At 29.7% G+C, this 9,496-nt stretch overlaps 1 protein-coding gene across 5 annotated transcripts; it reads left to right on the plus strand.

Moving 5' to 3' along the window:
• The first annotated feature begins 1,272 nt into the window (after positions 1 to 1,272).
• On the plus strand, positions 1,273 to 4,555 carry LOC107432823 (ankyrin repeat-containing protein At5g02620). Of its 5 annotated transcripts, none has more exons than XM_016044023.4 (4): positions 1,273 to 1,562; positions 1,946 to 2,353; positions 2,695 to 3,104; positions 3,442 to 4,555. In XM_016044023.4, the coding sequence occupies exons 2-4, from the start codon at positions 2,020 to 2,022 to the stop codon at positions 4,318 to 4,320; spliced, it is 1,623 nt and encodes a 540-aa protein (XP_015899509.2). In that variant the 5' UTR covers positions 1,273 to 1,562; positions 1,946 to 2,019; the 3' UTR covers positions 4,321 to 4,555. The 5 variants fall into 5 exon arrangements, with proteins under 5 accessions (XP_015899509.2, XP_015899510.2, XP_015899508.2 ...); XM_016044024.4 differs by having other exon boundaries at positions 1,950 to 2,353; XM_016044022.4 differs by having other exon boundaries at positions 1,274 to 1,562; positions 1,805 to 2,353.
• The last annotated feature ends 4,941 nt before the right edge of the window (positions 4,556 to 9,496 follow it).

Below are 9,496 nucleotides of genomic sequence, written 5' to 3' on the forward strand. Positions count from 1 at the left end.
TGATTAATTGTTTAGTTTTAAAATTATTTTTTTACAAAAATTAATTAATATTCAATTAATAATAACCATGTTATTAGCAGCTTTGGCAAATAGTAATACTTTGAAAACTGTAACTATCATCCCTCCTCTTTCTCATCGGCTACCCAACACTTGTTTCTATGCCAAGAATCTTTTTCTGATAGTTGCCAATTCCATTTTGCCCTTTTGTTTTTAATGCGTTCCACCAATCCATCACCCCCATATTGTAATTCCACATACATATTATATTGATATTAAAAAAAAAAAAAAAAAACTTAGTATTATTATTTTTTTCTGGCTGAGAATGTAACATTGTTTGTACTTATCAGAAAACTATTCGAAACTGTAACAATTGCGAAAAGAGAAATAATAGAAAACAGAGTATGCCTAAGTCGGTATACCCATTACATTTTTTATTTTTTTTTTAATCATGCATGAAACCCATTACCTAGATTAAAAAAACAAAAAAAAAAAAGAATTGTTTTAACTAATGAAGGCCAAATCTGGTAGAGATTTTCTATGGCAAATGGTTTCTCTCTTTATTTTTCTACTATGTTTATTAATCCTTGACATTTATATTAATACATATTTAATTATTTATTGTTTGATATTATATATTAAAAATGATATTTTGTCTCGATTATCACTGTGGAACCATGCTAATATATTAATTATTAATTATTATTATTATTATTATTATTATTTTCTGATACTAGAGTAGAGACGTGAACTAAAATAATAACTATGTCTGTAAAACAACAACTAGGTTCGTTACGTGTTCAATTCACTTTCAGAATATAATTTTTAATTTTAAAAAGATAAAAAAAAAATAATAATAAGTGATTTAAATACAACAAAATTAATTAATGATGGATATATCAAAGTGGATTTCAAAGGTGATGGATAACATTTTCGAAATTATAAGAAACAAAATTAACGCCAATGGGCAAAAAGGGCTCTTTTTCCTTTTGTAAGAGAAACAAAATGCAGAGTAGAGCACTGCAGTAGAGCTTTGGACCCATCTAGGAAGATTAGGGACTCAGTTCCCGCGTTTTCTGCACCATTTCTTAATTGGTAAATGCTTCCACTCAATTTTCACCGAGTAATAAGAATTATTGTTAGGTTTGGGTTTTATTAGTTTCCATTTTCTTTTTTCTTTTTGTGCTTGTTAATTGTCACTGTCCAAAAATCGTACGAAGCTGCTTGATTGGGGAGCACCAAAACGAAACCCACACGTTTTTTTTTTCCAAGAAAGAAGCAATTCATAAAAGAAAGCGAACCATGTTGCTCCTTCCTTTCCATTTGCTGCTGTAGACTTTTCCTCCTACTTCTTGTTCTTGTTCTTCAACTTTTCAGCATCAAATTTTTTTTTTTTTTTTTTTGGGAAATATTTTGGTCCACACCAATTTGCTTTTTGCGGCAGACCTAGAATTATTGAACCCGCGGTTTTACCATTTTCACACCATCTTTAAGCATCTGGTTGGTTGATTCTTGTTCCCACGTTGGAGAAGTGAATCGGGCAAGCCGTGTTTTTTCAAACACAGGTAATTATTTATGACCAATCTATATGTGTTTCTTTAATATTTATTGTTAATAATACTTTCAAATGGGTACCTTTTGTTTTCAAACTAAACATTTTTATTTTTCAAGTTTTCTGTTCCTTTTTCTCCTTTAGTGGTGATTGATGTTCGAGAAACAATAAACTATAAAGAAAATAAAAGTGGTTTACAGTAAACTATAGAGTCAAGTGGGTTTTAATTTAATAATTTAAAATATTTGGGAACAGAAGATGTCACTGCGTAAGAATACCTAATGAAAGGAATCAAGTCCTCAGGTTTGCACGTGTTCAATCTATGAATCAACTATACCATCTTATGCCAAAATGATCCATAAGTCGATTTTTTTTTATCTGGGTCTTATCATGGAGGAAGGGAAGTGTTAATCTAGACATCTCAAGAACTGACGGGGAAGGTGCATGGTTTTGTCCGTTTTTGGTTCAATATGGAAGCTCCTGTGAGGCAGCAAAGCTTTAACCGTAAGAAGATGACGAAACAGTTGACCAGCAAACGCGACGACACTCCCTTGCATCTGGCGGCAAGGTCAGGAAATCTGGAACTGGTTGTGGAAATCATCTCTCAAAAGGAGGATACAGAGTTGAAGGAATTATTGTGCAAGCAGAATCATGCGGGTGAAACTGCGCTATACGTCGCTGTTGAATCTGGTTGTGCTGATTTAGTGAAGGCCTTGATGGAGTACTATGACAGTGGCATGGCTGCTATCAAAGCTAAAAATGGCTATGATGCGTTCCACATTGCTTCCAAGCAAGGGAATTTGGGTAAGTTGTTCAAAATTCTCTTTACTCCTTGTTCATTATAATTTATATGTATCCTTATATTTTTTGAACATGTTCTAGAGCTTTTGTAAACCTGATGTAGTATTATATAGGAGGGTTTCAAGTTTTGTTGCTGACTATTCAAAATAAAGATAGTTTTGTTCATCCAAGTACACTTTCCTTTGTTTTGGTAAATCTTGAAGTTCCTTAAGGTTGAGGTGTTCTTAATTATGCTAGCTTACGAAGAACTATTTTGCTTCCTTCATAAATTATCTTAGTCTTTGTCTGTTGAGTTATGATAAATGCTTCACTAAGCTGATCATTCCTCTCTTACTGTGTTCTAGAGGTTTTGAAGGTTCTGATGGAAGCTATTCCAGAGCTTTCAATGACTGTCGATCTATCAAACACCACTGTGTTGCATACTGCTGCAGCACAAGGTCATATTGAAGTGGTAAATTTCCTTCTGGAGAATGTTTGCAGCCTGGCCACCATTGCAAGAAACAACGGGAAAACCGCCTTGCATTCTGCAGCAAGAAATGGGCATTTGATGGTTGTCAAAGCCCTTCTTAGCAAAGAACCTGGAATTGCAGTAAGAAATGATAGGAAAGGGCAGACAGCTCTTCATATGGGGGTTAAAGGACAAAATGTTGACCTGGTGGATGAAATTTTGGGTTCAGATCCATCTTTGATAAACATGGTTGATAACAAGGGCAACACCGTGTTGCACATGGCTAGCCGAAAGGGTCGAACTCAGGTGACAGTTTTTCTTAATTTCTATTTTCAAGACGGATGATTTTAATACTCTGAAGTTACTGATAGACTTATTACTGTTGGTACAGAAATTATTAACATAAAAGTTCTTTGTCTCCGTAAGCCAGTTCTATAAAAATTAAGCCATTATTTGTGGAATAGAAGATTATTTTTCTCGATGAATGTTACGTGATGAGGGCATTTTGATTACTTGTCCTCAAATCTAGGATGGGTTTTGTGTAGTTGTTTCTAGAGCAGGTACTATCACTGTCAAACACAGTAGCTAAATATATTAAATCTATCACATAGGGAATTCTCTGACATAACAATAATTCTTGCAGATTGTAGAGAAGCTCTTAAAGTACCCGGGATTGGATGCAGTTACCATTAACAAATCTGGAGAAACTGCTTTTGACAGTGCTGAGAAAACCGGAAACTTGGAGATTGCTGCAATTCTAGCATCACATGGAGTTCAAAGTGCTAAATCCATCAAATCACCGGTTACAAACAGGAACCAAGAAATAAAAGAAACGGTCATTGATATAAAACATAAGGTGCATAACCAGCTTGAGCACACACATCAAACAAGGAAGCATATGAGAGGCATAGCAAAGAGGCTCAACAAATTGCACTCTGAGGGGCTCAACAATGCAATCAACTCCACCACAGTTGTCGCGGTCCTCATTGCTACTGTGGCCTATGCTGCCATCTTCACTGTTCCAGGCCAATTTCCTGATGACCCCCGTCACCTTCCTAGTCCCAGCTACTCTCCTGGAGAAGCAAACATTGCTCCACAAACCGACTTTATTATTTTTATCATCTTTGACTCTTTCGCACTCTTCATATCATTGGCAGTTGTAATTGTTCAAACTTCTGTAGTTGTCATAGAGAGAAAGGCAAAAAAGCAGTTGATGGCAGTTATAAACAAGCTAATGTGGTTGGCCTGTGTGCTGATTTCAATAGCATTTCTCTCACTGTCATACACCGTTGTGGGAGATGATAATAGGTGGTTGGCTATCCTAGTCACAGGTATTGGAACATTGATTATGGCAACAACATTGGGGACTATGTTTTACTGGGTGGTTTTGAACCGGATTAATGCTTCCAAAATACGTAGCAGGAGATCATCGATGAGCAACAGTGTGTCACGGTCATGGTCTATGTCAATGATGGATTCAGAAATACTGAGCAATGACTACAGAACAGTCTATGCAATTTGAGATCTGAATTGCCACATTCTTTTCTGCGCCCTTGACTGGCTCTTCCGTGGTGTATATAGAAGTATGTAAAACATAATTCTCTCAGCCATTTGCTTCTCATTTAATGGCCAACTTATGTTTCTTAAAGGATGACCTTGTAGAGAATGTAGTTTTTCCATTACCCAGTGGGGGTTTTTTTGAGTATTGACTGATTTTACCATATGATCATATTCACTAGATTTACTTTTTTAGCCGATATGGTTCTAAGCTTCTTATTACTGTACACTATTTTATGTTGCACGTAGACTAGGGAATTTCTTTAGAAGATAAGAGACAATGAAAACCTTTTGATAAGTAAGTGTGAATTGGGGAGAGAGAGAGAGAGAGAAACAGTGGTGGATTAAGATATTGAGAATGGTAGTTGTAATGACTTTAAAATTTTGGGTCAAGTTGAGTTTGATGTAAAAATAAAGGCCCATTTTGGATGGAGGAGCAAGTTTTGTTTATCCAAATTGTCATTAAGCATGATGTATTCTTGATTTCTGCAGAGAGTTTCAATTTGTGATGAAGAAGCTCCATCGGTTAAGATTCATTTTCTGAGTGAAAATTTCTTGTTCAATTGTTGGTCAGTGTAACCTGACCACTGGGATTAATCTAGACTGCCTCACAAGGATTTTCCAAATTAGTAACCTAGGAAAATGACTGCCTGATGATGATCTAGATTCTATAATTCGTTCTGCTAAATCTTGTTATTGCTTAAAAATTGCAGTTTTGAGTATTTCCCATTAACGCTTCTCCTCCATCAAGTAAAAGCAGAAACAAACAGAGAAATAGATCTCTGTCAATATATGTTATCAGCAGGAAAAATAATAATAACAGTAAGTGTCACTTTGCAGTTGCAGAACTGCGTATGGACCTTGGGCATTTGGTTTTTCTTTTTTCTTTTTAAATATACATTTTATATTTTATATAAAATTTAAGTTTACTTTTAAAGTGTGGCTTTCTAAATTTTATTAAATTTGGTTTTCAGATTATCTACTTAAAATTAATTACTTATCCCACCTTGTCAATAAATTTCTTATTCATCCAAACATTAAAAAATTAATAATAAATGAAAAAAAAAAAAAACGATTTTTCTGATCTTGTATAGGATATTATTCTACATGGAGCAATGAAAAAAAAAAAAAAAAAAAAAAAAAAAAAAAAAAAACAATGTCGTTGTCCTACCTACTTCGTTCCACGTATTAATGACGTGCTTTTAATTTTTATTTTTCAATTGCTTATACTGGTGAAAACTAGCTAGTAAGGTTTTTGCTTTCATTAATTTATAAATCATTAACATAACCATCTACTTATTTTATTTTATTTTTTTAGATTTTAATTTTTTGTACAAATTGATTATTTACGTATGACGAAGATTAAGAAAATTTCATTAGGATGCGAGTGCATGATAATTTCTTTAGAAGGTAGTGGATCAACATTGAAGAGCCAAATACCTCGAATCATTTACTTGATGGGTAAGATACTGATGTAATTTGTAGATGAGTGTTTTGATGCTAAAAAATGTCTTTTAGACCGGATACAGTTGCTGTTTCTATAAGATATTATTAATTGATGTATTTATATAATTTAAATATAGATAAATAAATTTTTAAATCGATAAATCAATAAAAAGAAAATATTATTTGATAAGCATATTTTTTAAATATATATATATATATATTATATTTTATCATTTATAATAATTTTTTCTATTTGATATGTTGAATTTATGATATTTTTTATAATAGATATGAATAACTTATCAATTAAGATAATTTTACTTAATATATTTGATAAATATTTTAAAAACTCTGATATTATTGCTATTTATTTATTTTAAGTATTGATTAGACATTAAAGAATACTGAGTCAAAGGATGGTTGGAAAACAAATGATTTAGCAATGTAAATTGTGGATACTTATGTATATTAAAAATGAAATTGCTAAAAACTTTTATGTTGTTCAAATTAACTGTTTTTTGAGATTCAAAAGAACATAAAAAATCTATGTTGATTTGATTATATATATATATATATGTATGTATGTATGTATGTATAGTTAAAAATGATATGATAAGGGGTTTATAGAAAAAGTTTATGAGAGACAACATTTACAATCAGAAAGATTATGAGAGACAACATTTACAATCAAATCCATATAATTTTCATGATCCAATGATTGTAGATAATTTGCCTCATAGTTCTTTTTCATTAATCCCTTACCAATATATAATTTTTTTTTTTTAATAATTGATATGTTTTTGAGTTGAAGCACTATAAATATTTGTTTGTTGATGAGATCTCTCTTTTTTTTTTTTTTTTTTTGGTAAATGGTAATGGGAATAGTTGTTTCCGTAATTAATCTCAAAATAAAGTTTAACTTGTTTTAATAAATTAAGATCCACATTTAATGATCATTAAATCACATAAAAGATTGATATTTAAAATTTAAAAAGTAGTTAATATAGATTTAGTAAGAATATTAAAACTTTATTTTGTCTTTAAATTTTTATTTATGAAAAATAAATCTTATGAAAATCTGATAATTAATAAATATAATTTTAAATTTTAATCCTTAACACAATTTAAAAACTAAAAATGGATGATTTCATGTTGCTTATATATATATATATATAATAATAATTATTAATTTTCAACTAGTTTAACTTGTTAATGTGAGATTCTTTGTTTTTTGTTTTGTTTTGGGCTTTTTTTTTTTTTTTTTTTTAATGACAAGTTATGTAAATATGGACACCCACATTATCGATCCCGACTCCATCCTTGTCAGTATGTGTTCTTGACTAGGAAAGTCAGATTGATTCAAATCTTGACTACAAAATATTTGTCATATTTTTTATATAATTAAAAATAATATAAATAAAAAACGACAGAACTCCTTTAAGGTGAGCAGTGAATTGTCATTATTTGGGTTTGCTTTGTGCAAGTTTATGTATATATAACTATACTGGTTAAAGATCTTAATAAACTATACCTGGTTAAAGCCAAAGATATATATATATATTGTGAAATGTTAATGCCCAAGATATGGAAAAGTTCATTATATATCTTAAAAATGTTAAAAAATAAAAATTATATAAGAATAATATAATATAGATAGTTAATACATGGAGCATACAAATAATAAATATACAGAAAGCTTAAACTCCTCATAAAATAATTTCGACAAAATAACAAAAGTAATTACATAAATATATATATATATATATTGATAAAAAAAAACCTAAAATAATCAATGGAAATTATATGAAAGATTCAAACTCGGGTTCGACACATATGTTTTTCACAGTATCCTTAAGACAGATATATCCATTCATTAATTTAATGAATTCAAAGATGTTCGTCTCCTAAAATACAACGAATTAACATAAATTTAAAAATGTTACCTTTAGAGTTTCTTTCTAGCGATTTTGAAATTGCTTTGACCCTATCACATAGAAGAAAGCTTATAGCCATTAAGCATACTCTAGACATTCATGGAGAAAACATCTTACGGAGTGTTTGGAAAGTGTCAAAATTGATAAGAAAATTGATTTTCAGGATTTAGTTTACTAGAATTTAGTTTCCTGAGAATTATTTTTTCTCTTGATCTGTTTGGTGAGTAATGAGAAAGTTAGGATTGATAAGTAATTAAATTTAATATTGTATAATAAATTAAGGGTAAATATGTATTTTAAAAACAAGTTAAAATTATTTTTTTCTGGAATTCTCAAAATGACACCTATATAGATGGGAACAATTTTCTCTCATATTTTCCTATATTGGTGGGAATCTAATTCTTTAGACCCATACTTTTTCACTTTATAGTAAGTATCCAAACAAAAGAAAGTTATCACTTCTCCAAGAGAATTAGATTCCTACTAATTTTATTTTTACCCAAATATGTCGCTAAAGCTTATCAAAATCTTAAGGAATTAGAAGTCAATTTATACTCATTCATGCAGGCAGTTACTTGGCTTTTAAAGCATTGTCATTAATTCTATAACATTTAAATTAATTTCATAACGGTTAATTAAATTAAAAAAAAATATTATTCAATTAATTTTCCATAACAATCACATTAATCTACCATTAATTCAATTTATTTGACCTATTGAAAGCCAAAATCCTTACAAATTTCATTTACCCTTTAATGGCCATTTAATATGGTATTAAAATACCAAAATCCCCACCCCCCCCCCAAAAAAAAAAAAAACAAACAAACAAAAAAAAGTTTCTACAGTTTAATAGTAAATCACTGCTTCTTCAACAAATAATATGAAGTTTATAAAAAATAAAAAATCCGTTTTAAGAAGAAAGTAGCCTCTCTGGTTGGCTTGGCTATAATTCCACTTTGTGACCTTTTAGTTTTAAAGTTGTTTTTGCAATTTAGATTTTTAGTTTTCATATCCACCATATTGAATTATCTATTTTTAACTTTGTGCACAATGATCCAATTAATGATATGGTACCAAGAATGATTGACATGATATTAATGGTTTAATAATGATATTTTAAATTATATGTTTATTAAATGATACCTTTTAGTACTATAAATTAGGTTTATTAATGTTATTGTTTTTATCACTATTTTTGATAAAATAAGGAATATAGTTGAAATAATGTAATTTCAAATATTGATAGACGTTTATTTAGATATTTTATTTATTGTTTTTATCTAGATTAGATTATCAAATCATATTTTATTTTTATCTAGTTTATTTAATGGGATATGTATCTCCATAAACCCTTTGGTTTTGAGGTCTATATAAAAGGTGTGGTAGGAGATAGAAGATAAATCCCAACATTACTCAACAACCCTTTTCAAAATGTCTGTCCAACTTTAATCCAGTTCTAGGTTTTTATTAATTAATTTATTTATTTGTTCTCTTATTTTTCTAAATATTTTATTTTTAATGACAAGAACCTTTTTAAGATTTTTGAGTTAGATTCCTATGCATTTTTATTTCTTTTATTTTGGTTTTATTTTTATTGCACTTTTACTTTATTTTATTTATAGCATGCCTGCATTCTCCATTATGGAAACTGCAACATTTTTTATTAGATTTGCTTTTAATCAATAGTTATTAATATGAAAAAATTACCAAGGAATTATATTGATACCAAAAAAATTAAAGATAATAAACACAGTTGGTTAA

This window comes from Ziziphus jujuba, chromosome 11 (assembly GCF_031755915.1).
Source record: "Ziziphus jujuba cultivar Dongzao chromosome 11, ASM3175591v1".
Taxonomy (NCBI): Eukaryota; Viridiplantae; Streptophyta; class Magnoliopsida; order Rosales; family Rhamnaceae; genus Ziziphus; species Ziziphus jujuba.

Coding starts and splice junctions, on each gene's coding strand:
- LOC107432823 (XM_016044023.4), top strand. CDS start 2,020: ATGGAAGCTCCTGTGAGGCAGCAAAGCTTTAACCGTAAGAAGATGACG. Junction 2,354..2,694: donor TTCCAAGCAAGGGAATTTGG/GTAAGTTGTTCA, acceptor ACTGTGTTCTAG/AGGTTTTGAAGGTTCTGATG. Junction 3,105..3,441: donor GCCGAAAGGGTCGAACTCAG/GTGACAGTTTTT, acceptor TAATTCTTGCAG/ATTGTAGAGAAGCTCTTAAA.